The 21,298-nt window shown below is 45.8% G+C and overlaps 1 protein-coding gene across 2 annotated transcripts in view; it reads right to left on the bottom strand.

Moving 5' to 3' along the window:
• Positions 1-21,298, bottom strand: part of TM9SF4 (transmembrane 9 superfamily member 4) — a 48,979-nt gene that overhangs the window by 5,328 nt on the left and 22,353 nt on the right. Inside the window, exons 3-16 of one of the 2 annotated variants that reach the window (XM_006921708.3) lie at positions 19,806-19,905; positions 14,385-14,553; positions 14,155-14,284; positions 13,243-13,366; positions 11,882-12,000; positions 11,660-11,771; positions 10,326-10,396; positions 8,556-8,688; positions 7,493-7,574; positions 7,331-7,406; positions 4,526-4,609; positions 2,349-2,524; positions 1,788-1,851; positions 490-609 (exon numbers count right to left, since the gene is read on the bottom strand). In XM_006921708.3, the coding sequence (XP_006921770.1) occupies positions 490-609; positions 1,788-1,851; positions 2,349-2,524; positions 4,526-4,609; positions 7,331-7,406; positions 7,493-7,574; positions 8,556-8,688; positions 10,326-10,396; positions 11,660-11,771; positions 11,882-12,000; positions 13,243-13,366; positions 14,155-14,284; positions 14,385-14,553; positions 19,806-19,905 (1,560 nt within the window). The remainder of the gene's footprint in view (positions 1-489; positions 610-1,787; positions 1,852-2,348; positions 2,525-4,525; positions 4,610-7,330; positions 7,407-7,492; positions 7,575-8,555; positions 8,689-10,325; positions 10,397-11,659; positions 11,772-11,881; positions 12,001-13,242; positions 13,367-14,154; positions 14,285-14,384; positions 14,554-19,805; positions 19,906-21,298) is intronic. The other variant, XM_015597059.2, reaches the window with a different exon arrangement.

Here is a 21,298-nt window from a genome sequence, read left to right as displayed (position 1 = left end):
ATATTTGGGGTGATGGGAATGTTTTGTATCTTGACTTTGATGGTGGTTTCACAATTGTAGGTGTTTTTAAAAACTCAAAGAACTGGAGAATAAAAAGGCTGAACTTTACTGTTTATAAATTATACCTCAATTTAAAAAAATTGTAATAACAATAACTATTATTTCTTGAGCAAATGCTCTCCATGTGCCAGGCACCATTCTAAGTGCTGTATGTGAACTAGCTCAGTTTAATCCTTGTAGCAGTCCTCTGAGTCAGATCCTACTGCTATCCTTGTCACACAGAAAGGTTAACCAACTGCCAGCCACAGCTACTAATGAGGGAGCCGACTGAATAAACGGAGCTCAGAGAGGGAAAGTGGCATACTTTTCCAAGACCTCGTGACCAGAAGTGGGGGACCACATGGAAAACTCAGACAGCCTAGCTGACACATTCAATGCTGGACCCAACTCCCTCCACCCACCCCCAAGTCCAGGCCCCACTGCCCTCACCTCTGCACACAGCTGGAAGTATACCATGACGATGCTGATTTGCGAGCATGACACCACCAGGATGATGAAGACGAGGAACAGGAAGCCAAAGAGGTAATAGAACTGATTCTCCCAGATTGCCTGTGGACACACCACAGCTGGCCTTTAGCTAGCCTGCCTCCATCCAGTGGCCCTTCCCCTGGCATACCCTGCCTGTTCTCTGGACGCCAGCAGGCAGTCAGGACCTGTCACCAGGGCAGGAAAGGAGACACCATCATGATGCCATTGGACCCTGTGGGCCTGGCATGTGGCTCCGATGGTCCCTCCTCCCTGGAGCAGAGGGTGACCCAGGCTGTTCTTAAGGAGTGGCTAGGGCATAGCTGACCCTGTGATGGGTGGGCTTCAGCCTGAACACAGCCGCTTGTGAAAAATGATGAATATCACCCGCAGCAAAATTACACAGCAGCCACAGCCACTTAGGGGCAGTGTACCGCATGCTAGGCAAGCTACATGCTTCACAGACATGTGAATGTATGAAAGTGTGGACTTTTACAGCTGAGGAAGTCAAGGCTCAAAGAAGCTGGTGATTGGCCCAGGGTCATACAAAAAGAACTGAGGTGGCCTCCCTGGGAGGGCAGCCAATTCATCCTCTGACCCTTTTCCTAGGCAGGGATCGGCGGGTGAGGGAATCTCAGCAGGGAGAGGCTGGACCACTCCTGAGCAGCAGATACTTGACCAGCACTGACTTGGTGCAAGGCACTCTCTGAGCTGGGCACTGAGTCAGACGTAGATGGTTGTGAAGAGGCCTATTGTCAACTTTCATCTTGGCACGCCTGGGACAGGAACAATCATCATCACACCACAGCTATAATTTACCAAGTATATTCTAAATGCTAAGCACTGTGTCTTTTATAGACATTATCACATTCCAGCCTCTCGATGATCCTGAAAGTTAGGCTTCATTCACGTCACTTTGCTGAGACTTTTGAGTAACTCAGATATGTAGGAACCCGGATATCAAAGATGCAACTATGATATTAATAATGGTGGTGACTGATTGCAGTTTTATTGAAGCAGCTTCTATTTATTGGGCCCTTCCCATACACATGCCATATCTCGTTTAACCTTCCAAGCTGCCCTGAGAGGCAGGACTGTTACCCCATGTCAGGGTGAAGTATGGGGGCTCTAAGAGGTTAAATGCTCCATCTGAATTTTCACAGGCAGCAAGAGCCAGAGAACCCAAGTAGTGGGGTAGGGACCAGGCTAGCAGGGGTGAAGGCTGTGTGTGGAGGGGCTGGGAAGCAGGCAGCAGTACTCACACTGAAGATGAAGAAAAGCTCGATGAACATGGCACCAAAGGGCAGGATCCCAGCCATGAGAATGCTGCAGCAGAACCAGAGGGTTAACACTGAGGAGACCCAGGGCATCAGAAGCCCCAGACTCCTTCCCCAGCCACCCCAAATGAGAGTGCTTCCAGGGTGTGGTGGCCCTAATTCTTTTCATATCTTTTTGTACCATTATAGCCTCTTGAGAGGTAGGCAGGGTGGGAATCATTCTCTCCGCTTTATAGATGGGTAAACTGAGGTACAGAGAGGCAGGGTAACGTGCTTGAGGTCCAAGTGATGATCTTAACTTCTCTCACTGTACCTTTCCATCCCGCCCCTTCCTGGTTCCTAGGCCGACACCAAGTCTGGCTACAACTCAGGCCTTATCTTTGAGCAAAGCTAAGCTTTCCTGAAGTCTACCAGAGCTGGCTGAACTACAGAATGCAAGTCATAGTATCCTTGTGGGGAGGGTACCCTCCTCCAAGTCGCCCTAAGGAGATGGCTCATGGCAGTGTTGGCCTCACCCAGTCCAGAAGGCCCCTGCTGGAGACTCACCCCACAAATCGGTTCATGTACCACCGCTGTTCAGGGATCTGCCGGGGAATCTGGTTGGTGCGCACTGGGTTGTCATACGGCTGCTTGCGGAAGCCGAAGTAGTAGCCCAGGTAGACGAGAGGCAGGGAGATCCCAAACCACATGCACAGCAGGGCCACCATGGTGGGGAAGGGCACCTGTGAGTACAGCATCGTGAGGCCTCACGAGGCTCTGATGCCCAGACTGGGGCTATGCAGGGCGGAGGGGGACCTTCTGGGCTCCCAGGAAAAGAGAGGCACAGCAGGGCCACCATGGTGGGGAAGTATCTATAGATAGCTCCCCACAGGTCTCCTGGCTAGAACCTTCTGGAGCTGACCTTAGTCCTAGGGAAAAGTAGAGCGCGCAGATGATGAACCATTTGGGTTGTGAAATGAAGACGGAACCATGGCACCCCAGAGCTTGTCATCCGGGGAGGAAACGGGAAAAGAAAAGGGAAGGAGGGAACTGAGAACATGAGGGGAGATGAAGAGGCCTGAATAAAGGGAAATTACATGTGGTATGTTAAGAAAAAAAGGGAAAAAATAAAACTGCACAAATAGTGTGTTCCTCATTTTGTTAAGATAAAACCCCACATTCGTCTGATCTTGGAAGCTAAGCAGGGTCAGGCCTCATTAGTATTTGGATGGGAGACCACCTAGGAAGACCAGGTGCTGTAGGCGATAAAAGATAAATAAATAAATAAATAAATAAATAAATAAATAAATAAATAAATCATACACAGACAAGGAAGCAAAGGAAACACCAAGCTACCATAAAGCAAAACATAAAATAGTTAGAGGAAAACCTTCTATTTCAATAATCACCCTAAATGTAAATGGACTGCTACCTTATACTGCAATAAAAACAAGTTCCAGATGATTTAAAGTGACTAAATAAATAAATAAATAAATAAATAAAAGATAAAAAAATAAAATCCCACAATATACTACTAAGTAAATGAAGCAGGTTATAAAACTATATGTCTAGATCTCCATTTTAATAAAAACATCCCAATATTTATATGTATAAGTGCCTAGGAAAGGCCTATGTCAGAAAGTTAACAGTACTTCCTTGGCTGGGATATAGGGGATTAGAACTATTTTTCATTTTTTCTTTATCCTCTCTGCTAAAGTATGTTTTTATGAGTTATGCAAAAAGGAAAAAATGAATTAATATATGTCAAGTGTTTGGTATAGGATTTATCCCAAAGCAAGCACCATATATATGTTTGCCATTATTTTATAACTTCTAAATTAACATCATTCAATTTTAAATAAATCCAAAAAGAGGAAAAAAGACTGAAAAAAACACATAGTAAAGATCACACAGTATTTATCTCTGGATGGCTGGATTATAGGTTATTTCTGACTTCTTTAACTTCTCTGTACTTTCCAAAATTTCTACAATGGGCGTTTGTAATGAGCAGTTGGTATCTGGGAGAAAAAATATCGAAAGAGGGAAGGAACACAGGTATAAAAAAGATGAAATGAAAGGAAAAGCATGACTGTCTTTCCTGATGATGGCTTCCTGGACTGCCAGAAAGAACCCTGTCCTAGGGAACCCAGACTGGAAGCCGCACCCAAGGACCTTTAGGGGCATCTGCAGGTGGAGAGGCGGTAGCTCTACCTGCTGTGGCTGGGATGGCAAAAGCCTGCCCACCCCCACAGCAGCCCTGCTAATCAATCAAGACCTCATCTTTCTACCGCCAACTGAGTTCACAATCCTACTCTGTTGAGTCCTGGGCAGCTGCTACTAACAACTGGGTCTGAGGGGATCCTGCTCTGAGGACAAGACGACCTACAGGAGCTGATGCTGAGAAGCAGAGACATTTGGTGAGCCTTGTATGGGATACTGACCTAATAAATTCACACTAAGCAGCTTTCCCTTGGTTGAGACAAAGGGAAATTCCCCAGTTGGCCCCTGGACTGTGGAAACCTCCCTATAGAGAAGTGAGGTTTGGCTAGCTGTCTCAAAGTGCACAGAAAGGCCAGGGCAAAGAAAGATGGATGGGCAGGGCTAGGGAAACTCCACCCCGCCCTCAGCCCCTGGGCTGGGAACAGAACTTTGGGGACTCAGAAAAGGGAAGGAAACAGCAGGAAGTGACCTGACGGAGTGGGGTTGAGCACAGCTGGCCCTCCCTCACTGGGGAGGGCACTTACCGCTCCTGATGAGTGCTTTCCCCAGATGAAGCAATTCAGCACAAAGCAGATGCCGAAAACCACACCAGGGTACAACGTCGCTGTCTGCAAGCAAGAGAGGCCAGGTTGGGAAGCTCCCACCTGTCCCGGTGGGGTCCCGGGACTCGAAGTTCTCAACCCTTCCTTGTACTCCAGGACGTAGCTCAAAGATCATTTCTCCAAAAGCATTCCCTGACCCCAAGAAAGAACAGGCAGGCCTCCTGTTCTTTATCCTCTTAGATACCTGGACTGCCCCTTCCTTGCTCATCCCAGTTTGTAATTCCATGTTGCTGTTACCTAAGCAGTGTTTGCCTACCCCATAGACTGTAAGCTCCTGGGGAGTGTGCCCTCCTGTTCACTGATGTACTCCCATCACTTAGAATACAGCAGCTGCTCAAAAAACATTTGTTGAATAAGGAAGGAATGCATAAATAAAATTTTCACAGAATCTATGTCTGGGTCCCAACTCAAACTGCCTACAGTCGTTGTGAAGCTTTAATCGACTCCTAGGAGTTGCGGGTGCTGGGCTCTACATGCACCATCTCACCTAACCTTCAGGCCTGGATGGGAAGGACTGTCATCATTCCCTTTTAAAGAAGAGGACACTGGGGCCCAGCAATGTTAAATACAGCCCCCAACTTCACAGTCAGTTAAGGGTGGAACAGATGTTCAGACCCAGGCAGTCTGACCCCAGAGCCCACATTCCTGATACCCTGTGGTGTATGCCATTTAGTTAGAATCTCTTGGGCTGGAGCCCAGGCACATAGAACCGAAGTCCCAAACCTACAGTTGAGCCTCCTTCCTCCCTGTGGCTGCCTGAGGGTCAATGACCACAATGCTTGAGGCCCTCTGTAATCTGGCACTCAATCTCTGCTGCCAGTGTCATCTTTGGTGCATAGGCCCCCCAACCCAATAACTGGTCACTGTTCTGGCATGTCCCTGTCCCTCTACGTAGGCAGAGTTATCAACACCTTAGGGGCTCAGCTTCCTGAGTGCTAATGCTGTATTAAGGGCTTTTCACGCTCAGTCTCTTTCCATCTACATGACAATCCCCAAAGGCAGGTATAACCATCCTCCATTGGAGAGATGGGAAAACTGAGGCTCAGAGGTTTGTTCAAGGTCACCAACCAAGGAAAGAACAGAGCCAAGACCAAGATCTAGGAAATGCCAGAACTCGAGGCCCTCTGCTGGCTGCTTCCATCTGTCTGAAACCCTCCAGGTCCAGCTCAAATGTCATTTCTTCCTTTCCTATATGTTTCTGCTTTACTCTTGCTATGTAGCATGGAATTCCTCATTTGACTTCCTGGCTAAAATTTATGGACTAGACACTGTGCTAGAAACCAGGGATAAGAACAGGAAAAAAGTTCCAGGGAGGAAGACAGACCCATAAATGAGGAATAACAGGGTATAACATACATGGTGCTAACTGTAGGTATAAGGTTCTGCCTAGGCTCCTAGAGGAGTGATACTGAAACTAATAAGACTTAAAAGATGAAGCAAGGAGAGTGAGGGGGTAGTGTGCCCAGGCAGAGGGGATGGCAGAGGATGGAGAGAACTGTTGCAGATCTGCACTGCTATGGGCTGTAGTAGATGCCCACCTGTAATAGAGGCAGAGAACGAGGGAAGGGTCAGAATCTTGCAGGGAGACCAGAAAGGCCTAGGACAGTCAAGGATCCAGGTGAGAGGTAAAGATGCCTAAATCTAGGCAAGAGTTCTGGAGATAGAGATGGGAGGAAATTCATGGACTACTTGGCAGGAAAACCCACACTTGCTATCTGGGAGGAGGTGGGGCATGAGGAAGAAGAGCTAAGGAAGCTTTGGGGCCTGGGTGAATGATGGTGCTGCCAGGTGCAAGAAGTAGAATGGGTTTGGTGTGGGAACTGCTGAGGGAGATCCTGGAGGGTATCTGGTGGGAGATTTCACCAGAGAAGTCACTAGGGGAGGAGGAGGCAGGATTTTATGCCTCTGTAGATCATTCACAGTTGCTTGAGAAAAATGCTTGATATGTCAAGAATTATGGAAACTTTTCTGATCCTTCCAGAATAATCACCATCACAGCTCCGCCATATGGATGGCTTACTATATGCCAGGAGTGTGGCAGCCAGAGCTGAAACAGTCTGAGCTCCCCTCCCTGAGGACGATTTCAGAATGCCAGAACTAAAGAGTCTTGGAGTGTGGCACCAAGGGTCTCCCTGGTCCTCTAAAGGCCTCATTTGCTCTGGGAGAAGGGGCTCAGGGCTCCTTGGGAGGTAGGGTTGGCTCTTAGGCATCCTTCAATTTCTATGGTCTGGTGGAGGACAGAGAGGGCAAAAGCTGCCTTCAATGGAAGCACCGAAGTCTGGAAAACAGGCTGACGGTGACGAGGGGCCTGGCCTCTTCTGGCCCTGGCAGGCAACTCTCTCCTTATACCACTGGGCAGGGTATGCTCCCAGCAGCCCTGATCAGTTTTCGACTCTAAATTTTGACACCTGGGCTTGGTGGCTAAATCCTGTTATTCTGAATCCTCTATTTCTTCTCTTGCTTGAGACATCAGACAATGTAGGCTAAAACTCATTCAATCTCCTCATTTTATAAATGCAACAACTAAGGCCTGAAGAGGTCTTGCGGCACTTGTGGGTAAGAGTCCAGCATTCCTGTCCCTGGGTGTGCTCCTCCCAGCCCACCGTGCTGCTGCTCAGCCTCTGGCCCCCAAACTCTCCCAGGGTCTGCTCTACACTGCTCCTGAGGAGTTCAGGAAGAAGCTTCTCAGCTCCTCACCAACACTGGGAGGAAGCTGAGGACACTTACACAGAAGGCTCCCTTCTTCCACCGATGGCCTTTCAGAGTGCGGTATAGACGGCCAGCGGAAAATCCACCGAACACCCTGTGGGAAATGGCAGGGATCCACACCTGTTAGCTGGAGTGCAGGTGGTGTGTGTCAGCCCCCAGAGCCCACTCAGGCACACCTACCCCATGAACATGAAGAGGAAGCAAGCCGTGGTCATGAGAGCTCCCCGGCTGGAAGGCGACAGCATCCCAAGCATGGCCACAACTATGGAGGGAGAGCAGGGAGAAAGTCACGGTGGCTGATCACCAGGGCCCCCGCCCCGAGCCCCCATCCTGGGCTGGCTGACAGGGCCCTGGGCATATGGGGCAAGATAAGGCTCCCTGCTCCCTCTTGACAGCGTACTCCCTTCCTCTCTGCAGGAGAAGGCTGGATCTTAGCTGGGGTTCAGAGGGGTGCAGCAACTGCTGCACCCCAGCTGGCTGCATCTTAACTGCAGCTTCCAGCCCACGGAGCACTTGCAGCCAACCTGACAGTGAGCCGAGAGCATTATCAATGCCAGCTCACTGAATCTGCCTCATCAGCTCTGCGAGGTGGAGGTTAGTTTCTCCATTTCTCAGATGCGGAAACTGAGGCTCACAGAGGTTAAGTGACTTGTCCAAGGTCACAAAGCTTGGAGACATGAGGCTGTGACACAGATTTAGGCAGACTAGCTGCTAAGAGCTTAGATCTTATAAGTCTTCATCACAAGAAAAATATGTACATATATCAAATCACTATGTTGTACACCTTAAACTAGTACGATGTTATACATTGATTAAAAGATTGTTAAAATGGTAAAAAAAAAAAAAAAAGAAAGAAAATATTTTGGGCAGAATGACTTCAGAACTGTCTGTAACTACTATATATTATTTTTTTGGGGGGGAGGTGGTTGTTTTTAAGAAAAAAGATCTGATTCCAGTCCTAACTTGGGTAAGTCACTTAAAGCCTAACTGCCAAAGGAGGCCAAGCTCACAGCATTGATGCATGGCTTCACTGATGGAATGGCCATAGTGGGCTATCTAGCTCTGAGGAGGATCAAACCACCAGGGCCTGGGGCTGAGAGAACTCAGCCTTTCTGGGATGGATGGTTCTGTCTGGCCCAGAGATGCTGATATGCCCTCTTCGGCAGGGAGGGAAGCCCACCCTCATCAGGCCCATGCTGCTCTGGTGACAGCCTCCCACATCTGGCCTGCTGGGCCCACTCACAGATGACGATGAGGATCATACAGAAGAGCTGAATGCCTGAGCCCAGCAGGGAGCTGAGGATCATGGGGTACTGGGGGGGCCTGAAGACATCGCCGTGCACCAGCTTCCACCCAGACTCTTCCATGGTGTCTTCCTGCAGCAAAAGGCCAGAAAGTGAGGCTGCTTCTTTGGCTCTGGAGAAGGCAGCTCCTGCAGGGACCATCGCTGAGGACCCACTCTGACTAGAGCCAAGGGTCGCTCAGGTGTCAACCAGCTCCAATGACACAAAAGAGTAAGTGACACGACAAACTGCTTCCCAGAGAACTGTCACATAGGACAAGGAGGGCACAAACATGAGGCTTACAGCTACATACAAGGGAAAAAAATATCCCCAAATTCCACAAACTTAATGCATGGAAAAATAATGTAAACATCAATATACTAAAATGTTAACTGTGATAGTTCTTGGGTGGTGAGACATACAGCAGTTTTTTTAATGATTATAAAAGTAATATGTGCTCTTCAGTAATATGTGCTCTTCCTTATATTAGAAAAAGAGTAAAAATTTTTGGTATATGGCATGATATTCAAGTGAACAAAAAGTAATAAATGTTTACTGTTGAAAAATTTTTTAAAATCTAGAAAGACTAAACAACAAAAGATAAAACTCAAACGCTCAAAGATTAAAAAACCCCGAAAAGTTATAGAAAATAATGATTTACATACTTAATGATATACCACTGTTTTGATTCATTTCCTTTAGTCCTTTATGTATGTATATGTGTATATAATATACATAATTTCTAAACAATGAAATGAATATTTTATTTACTGAATACTTATTTTCAGTTGATGTTTGATCATGAACATTTCCTCATACCAATAAATATTCTTTGCAATTACTATTTTAATGTCTGTGTACTTTTTTCATTGTACAGCTATGCCATAACCAATCCACCATTATGGAATATTAGGCTATATCCAGTTTATTTAGATTATACATGAAGCTGCAATTATTATTTCTAGGCCACATTTTCGTGTTTTTGATGCTTTCCTTAGGAAAATTCTAGAAGAATTACTGGGTCAAAACAAGTTAACTATTTTACAGTATGTACTATATGGTATGTACTGCCAATTATTTTTTGGAAAACTACCAGTTTACATTTGCATGGGTGGCACAGGAAGGTGCTTATTTCATGTTAACCTTGCCCACAACTAGTTAGTATTATATGAAAAAAAAATCTGTGCTAATTTAAAGTTCTAAATTGTCATCTCATGATTGTTTGAATCTGTAATTGTGGGGGTTACCTCTGAGGTAAAAGTAGTTTTTCACGTTTACTAGCCATGTATATAGTTCCACGTACAGATCCTCTAAATTTTTAATTCATTATCATATTAGAGATTTTAGACTGTTTAAGAGATTTTATACCAATTTTTCAAAAAATTATATCGTCTTTTTCCAAGTGTGTTGCAAACATTGTTTTGCCATTTCATTTTTGTTTTGTTTATATTTTCTGACATGCAGAACAGTTTTTAAATTTTTAATGTTACATTCATCAAGTTTTCTTTCTGTGATTTCGTCCATTATTTTTATGCTTAGACATTAGAAAGCCTATCCCCACCATTTTGGGTCATTAAACATTTTTTTTTCCTTTTCAATATTTTAAAGGTTTACTCTATCAATGATAACATATACACACAAACACCCCTCCTGGACCGGCAGGCCTAGAGCCCTACTGCTAGACTGTCCTCCCTCTCCAAGGCCATTCCTCCCCAGCCAAGACCTCGTACAATGTCATCCTCTTTGTTATAGTTGGCGATGTCCTTCCGGAGGGTCCGAATGATAATCATGCTCAGGATGCCTGAAACAAACAAGAGAGGAAGGGTTATCAGCAGTGCCAACCAAGTCTTCTGTGCTGCATGCCCTCTTGGGCTTGGTGTTTCACTGAGTGATGGCTGGCGTGTGACTTCCTCCAGTGAAATGGCTATGCAGCCACCTCAGGTCCTCTCCTGGGCATAGCTGCACCCCAGCTACCTGGAAGGAAAGAGCTGCTAGGATGGGTGTGGGCAGCCAGAGGACACAGATTTTAATTCTAGGGATAATGGCACCCCAGCTGCTTCATGGGTTGGTCCTGCCAGGCTCCCCTCTCATTCACCGCTGGTTCTTTGCTGCCACACCTCTCTCAACTCCATGCCTTTACCCAGGCAATTCCCTTTGCTTGGAATGCCCCACTCTGCCCTGAATCCTACTCACGCTTCAAGACTCATCTTGAGCACCTCTGCCTTTCAACATCCCAAACAGTTCAGAGCTCCCCCTTCACCCCATTTATCTCTTCAGGCAGCACGGTGTGGTTAAGACAATGGATTGCATGACCTCAAACTAACTTAACATTTTCAGGCTTAGCTTATGGGACTTCAAGGATTGAGATGCTTATAAAGTGCTTATTAATTAGCACAGCAGCTGAGCCATGGGTTAAATGTTTAATAAACAGTAGCTAGCATTATCTTTACTTCTCATAATACATCAGTTTCATTCCACCTCTGCCTACCACCCTGCCCCCTGCTCACTACGCTTTTGCTATCAGGTTTCTGGCCAGGCTCATCCCACTGCAGGGCTGTGGCCCTTGCTGGACCAGTCTTTCCCTGGGTCTCTGAATGGTGGCTCCTCCTCATTTTACAGAAGTCTTATCTAAAGTAGGCTTCCCCTTTTCTTGAGGGCTATGTATTTGGTTACCCTGTTTATCTGCTTCATAGCACTGATCACTCCACTACTTTCTCTCTCCCACCACCAGATAGACTCTGTAAAGGTAAAGACTGGGTTGGGTTTGCTCACTGCCATATCGCCAGCATGTGGCACAGTGCCCGCACAGAATGAGACAACGAAGTCTTGCTGACTGAACGTGTGCATGAGATGCATCCGTCTCCCCTAGGGAGCTCTCCAGAGCGGAGACCAAATATTGTTTACCTCTGTATACCTGACACCTCGCTCAGAGCCCCAACATCTGTTTTTGACCCACACTTGGCCCTGAGAACACCCTACAAGTCCCCCTTGAGTGATGTGATGCCTCAGCCCTTTATCTCTCACCCTCTTGTCCTCTCCACTCTCTAACACATAGATCTCTCACCTGACAGGAAGAAGACCACCACGACAGAGTTAATGATAGAAAACCAGTGGATCTGCACGTCACTCATGGTCAGGTAAGTGTCCCAGCGAGAGGCCCATTTGATGTCACTTTCCTGATAAGGGGTGGGGTGATAAGCACTTAAAGAGTCAGTTGTCCCGCTAAAAAAAGTCCTGCCCAGACCAGAACCCTCCTCCCCTGTTATGGGCTTCAGCCCCTTCTCACCTCCCAGTGTACGGAGTAGGTGAAGTACAGCTGATTCTCTTTGGTGGGGTCAATTTCTTGGGGTGAGGAGTTGGTACCCTCAGGCAGGGTGCATGAACTCTTCTCATCTGCTTTGAGGTCTGTGAGAGACAGAGACTTAGTCTGTTCCTGTGGAGGCTGGTGCCATTATCCAAGGGCTGTTCTGGGGGGTGCCCTCAGAAGCTGCTTGAAGGAGTGGCATCCAGGGTCTGAGTGGAGGCTGAAAGAACAGCTGGTAACAATAGTTTTAAAATTGCACTCCCCAGAGTCCTTACCTTCCAAAAGACCTTAGGGGCTGCAGACAGGTGTGTGGGGGAGAGGTCTGAGTCCTTCATTTAATTAATTAATCTTCCTTCACTCAATTCAAATACTCATTTACTCATTCAATCAATCTCACTCGATATGCAAAACAACACAGATTCGTCTACCACATGTTTACTCATTCACTCAGTCCTCAAAGTTCTGGCACTTCAGTAATTCACTCACTCAGATGCTTTCTTCATTCATTTACTCATTCACTCATCCTGGTATCTATCCATTTATTCAACAAACATATCATAAGCACCTCCTAAGTGCCAGGTACTGTGCTGGAGATAAAATGATGAGAAAAAGAGACAGTCTAACCTTAAAGAGCCAGGGGGCAGAGATGATGTCAAAATAATCACACGATAAACATAAAGCTGTGCTCATGAGAGGCACAGGAGAGGGAGAATAGCACTGTGAAAATATAGGATGTCTTATATGAAACTTCTGTGTACAATTTTGAAAACTAGGTTCCATAGCTTAAAAACAAAACAAACCAATGAAAACCCCCCAGAAACCCACCACTACTGTGGACAAAAGGCCAGGCCTCCTAAATTAAAGCACGCCTGTGGTAAGAAAGTGCTGACAGGTGAGGTGAAACTGGACTAAGTCTGCTCCCCCTGAGCAAATTTTAGTCTATGCCAATCATTCACACAAAAGAAGAGAAACACAGACACCAGCTGCCCGACAGCTCTGTCTGTACACTGCCCTTTGTTCTTCAACCCAGATGAAGCTGGCTGGGTCTTATGAGCAGCCCAGCCAAGCCCCAAGTTGCTGTTTGGTCTCATCTAAGTCACCAACCTCTTTGAGTCTGTGGTTCCTCATCTATTATCACCACATAGGCTAGGATACAACACATGTCAGCTCTCCCCTTGACCCCCACCTTCTCTAACAGGAATGTAGTGATCCTACCTTGGCTGGGCCCAAATGCTACACCAGGGCCTATTAGCCATTTCAGGAATCAAGTGTGAGAAACTACCCTGGGTGTAAAAGCCCAGGCCCATCCAACCCTGCCCCTCTGGTCATACCTCCCCACTCACCCTCCAGCCTGATGCTCTGGGGAATCACCTCGAAGCGGACGACGCGGTATGTGTGCTCCTGGTCTTCTTCCAGGTCCTCCCGATGGTAGTAAAGGATGAACGAGAGGTGATTGTGCAGGTAGATCTAAAATCGAGCAACAGAGAGAACAAAATAACTCGTAGCCAAGAAACGACCAGAAACTTACTCAAGGAGACCACTCTAGGCATTAGGTAGAACAGGCCCAGCTGTCCCAACCTTCTGAAAACACCGCCCTCATAGCTCTCCCTTGCTCAGAAACACTCTAGAGCTCCCTGGGGCTCACTAAAGAAGAGCTCAGATCCCTTAGCCTGGCATTCAAAGCTTTATATCATTTGACTATCACCATTTTCTCAGACACATTAGTTCGCCTGGTCTCCCTGAGACCTCCCTGCCCCATGAACAGTCCCCACACTGCAGCTCTGTTTACAGCATTCACTAGAATGCCACCTCCAACTCCACTCAGCTCAAGTCTACCTATTTTTTAAGGCCCACCTCCTCTAAGACAACCCGAATGCACAATAAGCTGCCTCCTAACTCCTCTGGCATTGACCATCATGGTACTGGAACTTAGGATTCAAGGTCTTACACTGTCAGTTCTCTTTCTGTTTATGACAGCTTTCTGAGGTCAGGGGCTGTGCCTCAAAAAATGTTCTTGTTCTTAGATTTTTTTTGGGGGTTATGAACATGGAATGAGTTTTTAGGGGCCATGGCACCTCCTATGTAGCATCTGCCAGAGCCTCGCCCAGGGGCACGAGGAAGAATTTGCCTCAGCCAGCCTCATCTCTTCTGTTATAAGCCTAGAGTTAAATGTTTCCCGCTTCTCTGCAGCCCCAAATGCTCATGACTTTGGGGTGTGGCTCTCGCAGCCCTTTGAGCACACCAAGACACTCTACCTTGTTGACATCCGTGAAGCCAAGCCGGTAGCCATGTTCAAACTGCACATCTTTTTCTTTCTTCTTGTCATCGCCGTCACGGTTGGAGTAGAGCTCCAGCCGGGTGGCCACAGGCAGGTTGTCGGCAATGCTGGAAACCCAAGGCCCCGCTCAGTCCCTCTGGACCGCTTCTCCCATCAGTGCCCTCCCCACGTGAACTCAAGGCCGGCAGGGAGCAGAGGACGACTTACAGGTGGACGTAGTAGTCCTCCGTGATCCGCTCGGCCACAAGCCGGCTCTGTTCCACGGTCAGGGTCACTGGCTTGTTGGACTGGCTGCACAGAACCTCACACTTCTTTTCGCTGTTCATGAGAACCTGGAAAGGGGTGTTGACAATCCGGTCCCCTCTCAGCACCTCTCCTGCCGTAAGAGAGACAGATGGAGCTCAGAGTTTCAGCCCTGTGGTGGCTGGAGTCAGCAGAGCCACAGAGAACCAAGGCTGAGAGCGCCCTCAGCAGTTCTGTAGCCTGGCACTCCATGCTCTACTCGACCTGTTCGGGCTCAGCTTGCCCTGACTCTCACCCATTGATCTCTCCTCCCAGTTTGTGCTCTGTAGCACCAGACCCTTCAGAGCTCACCAAACATGCCATTTCATTCCACCCCTTTGGAATCCTTTGCCCTGGAGTGTAATTTCCTGGCCCAGGTTCCTGGGAAACTCCTCACACTTCCAGCTCAGCTTCTATTTCACTCTTGAGAAGCCCATCTTGACCTCTTCAGGACAGAGCTCATCACTCCCTCCTGATTTCTCTCTGCACAAAGGCAGCATCATTCAATGGTGGAGAGAGAGGTCTGCCTGCTACTGAACACTGGCTCTGCCACTTACCCTCTTAGCCTTCTTAGTAAGTCATTTAACCTCAGTAAGCCTCAATTTTCTCATCTGTAAAATGGGGATGATAATATCTACCTCACAGGGTCACAGTGAGAAATAAAGTACCGGACACAGAGTAGGCAGCAACAAATACTATTTTCATCATCGGCATTACCTCTGCACTTTTTCTTATGTCAATGATGTGACTTTGCACAGTAATGATATATTAAGTTTCTGCTTCCTTAACTATGAGCTCTTTAAGGGTAGACAGTGTTTCCTATTTATCTCTGTGTCTTCAGATCCTGATTCAAGCAGGGAGGGAAATGGGGTAAAATCTAGCACCTGAGATTTTTAGCAAAAGCATCTTTTTACTTAATAAACTGGCATGTCCCTTGCATGCCTACCTCAGAGTAATCTGCTGCCAGATGTCATGCTAACAGGCATCAAGCAGTTAGGAACTATCAACTAAACCCAATGGTGCTTTCGTTCTGAGCCATTCTAACAACTCTACTGTGATGATATGAAACTGGGGCAAGCTGAAGGAGACTGACAAAAGCCAACAGGTAAGACAAATGTCTGCACACATACCTGGTCTAACATTTGCCTACTTGTGTGGACCTATTTGATATGGCACTCTGCCTAGTCTTTATTCTCTCATTCATTCATTCCCAAACACATACTGGGTACTGGCTATGTGCTGGGCATCTTAAAGATATAATATTGAACAGACATACTTGGAGCTTATGGTCTAATGGAGCTTATGGTCTAATGGGAAGACAGACTTAGATTAAATAATCAGGATAATGAGAGTATATCGGATAACAAAAGGAACTTGCTCTAGACACGGGGGAGTGGATCTAGGAAAGCTTCTCTGAGGAAGTGATGCTTGAAATGAGCTGTAAGTAAAGAGAAGCGTTAACTAGGTAAAAAGATAGGGGAAGAATATTCTAGACAGAAGGAACAGTATGTGCAAACACCCCTTGAGAGTGGGGGAAGCATAGTAAAATTGAGAGGCCTGTGTGGCTGTAATGCAGAGAGCAAGGGAGAGAGTAGCTTGAGGTGAACTGGAGAGATGGGCTAGAGATGCATCTCAGGGGGCCTGTGTGCTACACTGGAAGTTTGAACTTTATCCAGAGAGCAACAAAAGCCAATGAAGGGTTTCTAATAGGGATGGAGAAAGACACTATCTGATTCTGGTTACAGAAAGATCACTTTGGATGTTTTGTGAAGCAAACATAAAAGATGCAAGGAACTGGCTGGGGGTGATGGCAGTCAGTCACGCAAGTGGGCAATGATGGGTTGCTGGATGAGAGGTTGTGATGAGCGTGGAAACAAGTACATGGATTCGGAGTTACTGAGGAAGTGAAATCTAGAGGAGCTGGTACCGATAAAAGGGATGAGTGAGAATTGGTGTATATTGGAAAGACAAAGGTTCTACAACCAGGTTCTAAGTAGGAAAACAGGAAGAACAGCAAATTTAGACTGAAAGCATTGTTTCAGTTTGTCAAGTTTGACTTGATATGTCAAGTAGACAGATATCCAGATATAAGGCTCAGCAGAGAGGTCAGGGCTATCGACTGAAGCTGTGAGTTGTTGGTATGTAGACGGTAAGCAGCAGGATCACAAGCTGCACATTGCAGGGGTACCACTCAGCTACGCAACGTAGAAATCCTGGCAAGTGTGGATAAGGCCAACTAGGAGAGGGAGAGAACAAAGAGGGGCCTGGATGAAGGCTTCTTCCCCTTTTCCCATTTTAGAAAACTAGTAATGCAGGTGAGTCTGTAAAACTCAGGGAAGAACTGGCCAGTGGAGAACAAGGACACTAATAAGACATCTGCATGGTCCACTGCTGAAATGATTCAGGTCATCCGTTGCCATTTACGGATAACAATGCTGAGAACCTGACAGGGACAGTGACTTGTTCACGGTCACAAGAGGGGATTGTGATATTGCTAAACCGCTGAGCTCTTTCCTCCATACCATGCCCTCCTGTCCACTTCTTTACAGTTTGACAAGCTCACTCGAGGAGAGGAAGAACACAGAGAGAGGAATAGGGCTGCAGTCCAAGTAAGGCAGGTATCACTTCTGATATTTAAAAATTAAATTTAAACCAAGAAAGAGGACATACTGGTCTGGAATGGCTCACTTCCAATACAGAAGTATTCTTTTTAACTTTTTAAAGCTGGCAGCAGGTAGCCAGCCAGGCTAAATGAGCAAGCTATGAATGTGGACCCTCTAAGACAGTCTGATGTTGTACTCCAGTACATCCACCACAGACGCTCCAACACACATGCCATGAGATGAATGAATCTCCATCAGTGTGATAATCACAAGCACAGCTCGCAGGCAGCCCAACTGCGCCTTTCTAGAGAAAGGAGCCTGGGACAACAGATAGAATCTGGCTTTAGAGTTTAAAAACTTGGGGTAGTATCTTAATTTCTTCACCTCTTGGCCACGTGACCCTGAGCAAGTCTTTCGGAACCTTGAAGCTGCTGCTCCCTCTCCTATGAAATAGGGTGTGCAGAGTTACTATAAGAATCAACTAAGATAATGTGCAGAGTGAAGTGCTTAAAGGTATGGACTCTAGGTCCAGAGTTCCTGGGTTCTGTCACTAACTAGATTAGACGTAGGGATTTTAGGGAAAGTGACTTCATTTCCTTGTGTCTCAATAGTAAGAGTAGCTACATCAAAGAGTTGTTGTCAGAATTAACTAAGTTAAAGCACAGAAGTGCTTCGACGAGTGCCCAGCTCATAGGAAGAGCTCTGTAAGTATCAACGGTGATGATGATGATAATGTAGAGGACAAGGTTTACAATTTAACAGGCATTCAACCATGGATGCTTCTGCTCCACTCAGCAGGACGCTAACATTTACTAAATGTCTACTGTGTCAGGCACTGGGTTGGAAGTGGAGGAGAGAAAGAGGAATGTAAGACATGACCCTTATGCTCAAAAAGCCACTAGGCTGTGAAGGGAGGCACTACGCAAAGATGGAATGAGAAACAATATGGCAGAATAAATTCTGTACACAGAAGTTTCCATTTCTATGAGGCAGAAACATTTCTTAGCTTCATGAAAGAAGCGGCAGAAGCTCAGAGAGGTGAAAGTCACCCAGTATCACACTGAAATGTGCCCAATTGCAGAGCCTTGGGCTGCCAATGAATCCATGGTAGCTCACAGAAGAAGGGAGGAGCTGCTGTGTGGGGCCTGATGTCAGGAGGCCTGGAGGACCAAGCTGGTCAGGCTTTTCAGGCAGTAAGGCAAGGTGGCTGGAGCACAGTGTGGTATGGAGAGAAAAGAAAGGTAAGTGGCAGGTGGGAGAAGGAGCCCAGATAGTGGGAGTCTGCCCAGGCCTTGAGACCAATCTCTGTTCAATAGTATGAGGCAAGACTCAAGAGACAGGTGGTGCTGCCAGTTTTCAGTTAACCTGGCTCCAACGCCTGTCTCCAGCTGATCTGGGACATCCAATATCTAGCAGTAAATGTACTTAAAAGCTAGGGGTTCCAGAAACATCTGAGCCACAGGTAGCCCTGACAGAGAAGGCAGTTCTTATAGGGGCCTGCTCCTGAATCTGTTTCCTCCTTTCTCCTTCCTAACAGAAAAGAGTCAAGTCTCTTAAGTTCCTTAAAGTAAGGGGGAGCATCTTTTCATATTTTTATTTCCAGGACTTAATACTGAGACAGGCACAGAGTAAGTACTAATAGTTGTGTCCAGAATAGACGTCTCCAAATGTCTTTTTAAGCCTGAAATTCTGTCAAATGGAGAATTATTTGAATTAGAATAATATGGCTGCTATTTATGGAACACTTGTGCCAGACGCTGCCCTAGGTACTTCACACATTATTTGAGGTGAGTCTTGCACAACTTAGCAAGAACTATGGTGATGTAAGGCCAGAGGTGATCACTCGCTCTCTTAACCCATTTCCAGTTTAGAAAAAAAAGTGCACCTCGCTGCCAGCATTAATTTAATTTGACATAAACATGCTCTTTGTGGCTGAAGCAAATCTGACTGGTTTTCAATGTGAAAATATAAAAACTGTTCTTAGAGTTATTTCTAAACAGAACTTGTCTCTAATCCTAATATAACAGAAATGTATATATAAATCAGATTCATCAAATGAATCTTTGGCTAACAACTGTTTGAGTACAATATTAACATCATGTGTAGGAATGCTACATTTTCTAGGATTTGATATTTTCAGCAATCAAGAATTATTATATTTTGTAAATGGAACATCACTACTAAAAATAGAATGCTATAAATAGAACATCATTTGTTTCCAAAAACTATTGATATACTAGAGCAATGAGAAAATAATAAAAACAAGATATTTCGTTGCAAACTTTGGTGGTAAGGTTAGGACTGTAATCCATGAGTTATCTCAGGGTAAAAGTTGCAGCTGCAAAAACTACTGGCAACTATTCTCGGGGCAAATGGGAAATCAGTTAAAAGCAGAACAGGTTACAGAAGCCACAGGAGAGACAGTATGATATTCAGAAATCAAGGGAGAGCTGGTCTAAGCAATAGCCAAGGGCTTCAAGTCTGAGGCCTGACTATGTGCATTCCAAGTCAAGCCTAGACGCTGATTAACAGTATAACCAGAGGCAAGTCACTTAACCTGTAAAATAGGAATAAAAACAGCAGCCACCTCTTGAAGACCGTTATGAGGATTAAATAAGCTAATATGTATGTAAACCATGTAAAGAACAACGTCCAGCACATAGTAAGTGCTATGTAAGGGTATTGTTATGAAAAGATCTGGGGTCCCCTTGGGACAGGTTGACAGCAGTGAGAGAGAACTTACCCAGATTCTCTGCCTTGTAGGTTATTTTGCCGGGTTGGCAGAAGGGCAGTGAGTAATACTCATAAGGTAGCTGGGTTCGAGAGCTGGTGAGCTTCACAGCCTAGTGGGAAAAAAGAGACCATTGTTCTTCAATCCAGATACTAAGATGACCGTTTCAAAAATCATTCCTGGTACCTACACATCTTTGGTATATCCGGTAATATTATCTAAGAGGCACGTGATCTGCAGGAGACACAACTGTAGAATACTATGTACTCCGCTGCACACAATGATGAATTATTTCACTTTTCATTAGTTTTAGACTACATCACAGATTGAGTTTAAAATCTCAATCAAATTTAATATATACTGAGAGTCTTCGACATGCTGATATCCTTTGACCCTATAATTTTGCTTCTGGGCATCTTCCCTAAGGAAATAACTCTAAATGAGGAAAAATCTTTAAGAACAAAGAGGTTCATTCCTTATTTATAACCATGGTGGTCTTCTGCCATCAGTTCCTTGCGCTCTCTTCTACCTCAGGCTTTGAATCTGCTGCTTCTCCCTGCCAGACTCTATGCAGATCTGGCTCCTTCTCACACTTAGGTCTCAGCTTAAGTCCCCTAACCTGTGAGTCCTTCCCTAATCATCTTATCTAAAGGGAGTCCCCCAGCATTCTCTATTTCAACACAATACCTATAGTTAGTTTTCTTTGTAGCATGTCTAATAAAATATAATTATTTTGTTTACCTGATGTTTTTTAAATTCATTCCCCCACTAGAATTTAAGATTTAAGCTCCACAAGGGCAAAGACTACATGTGTCAGTCACCTCTGTAACCCTAGTGCCTAGAGAGCTAGGCATATAGTAGGTGCTCATTAAATGTTTGCTGACTGACAGGACAGAGGAAAAATGGCTGTGTCTGGAGCAGTACCCCATGCTCAATGACTGTGCAAGGAAATACAAATATATTTGTACTAAGTGTGACAAATAATGTCGATAAACAGTCTCATGACAGTTCAGGTCAGGTCTTGCTTACAACAAGCTTAGAAAACTTTGGACTTCAGAGCTTTTTAGATGTCAGACTGAGGACCTCTAATAGCATTTCATGAATTGCTTGAGGCGAAACAGCCAAAAAGTTACTGTCCGTTATAACAGCCTGTTATTTTGTGCTTCTTCGAATTCTCTCTTTCTGGACAATCAAAAAAGAATCCACATTACAAAGAGACCAAATCCCACCTTCATGGGCCCTCCCACTCTTCTCTCCTCCCACCTAAGGTGTCTGCTCTCATATGTCCAGCTTGGCAGAACTGGAAGCCAGAGCCACCCCTGTCCTCCCTATGCCACAAGCTTTGCTCTGGAAGGGGCTCTGTGCAGAAGCACAGGGAGCAAGAGTACTGTAGTGCCTAAGATGGGGTTCTGAACTGTCTTCCTCAGCATGTGACCTTGGACAAGCTGGTTCACTTTCCTGGGCCTCAGTTTCCTTATCTGTGAAACATACAGTATCTGCCTCAG

The sequence above is a fragment of the Pteropus alecto genome, unplaced genomic scaffold, assembly GCF_000325575.1.
Source record: "Pteropus alecto unplaced genomic scaffold, ASM32557v1 scaffold45, whole genome shotgun sequence".
NCBI classification, from domain to species: Eukaryota; Metazoa; Chordata; class Mammalia; order Chiroptera; family Pteropodidae; genus Pteropus; species Pteropus alecto.
Note: the sequence above shows the minus strand (reverse complement) of the source record. Positions and strands in the feature narration are given on the sequence as shown.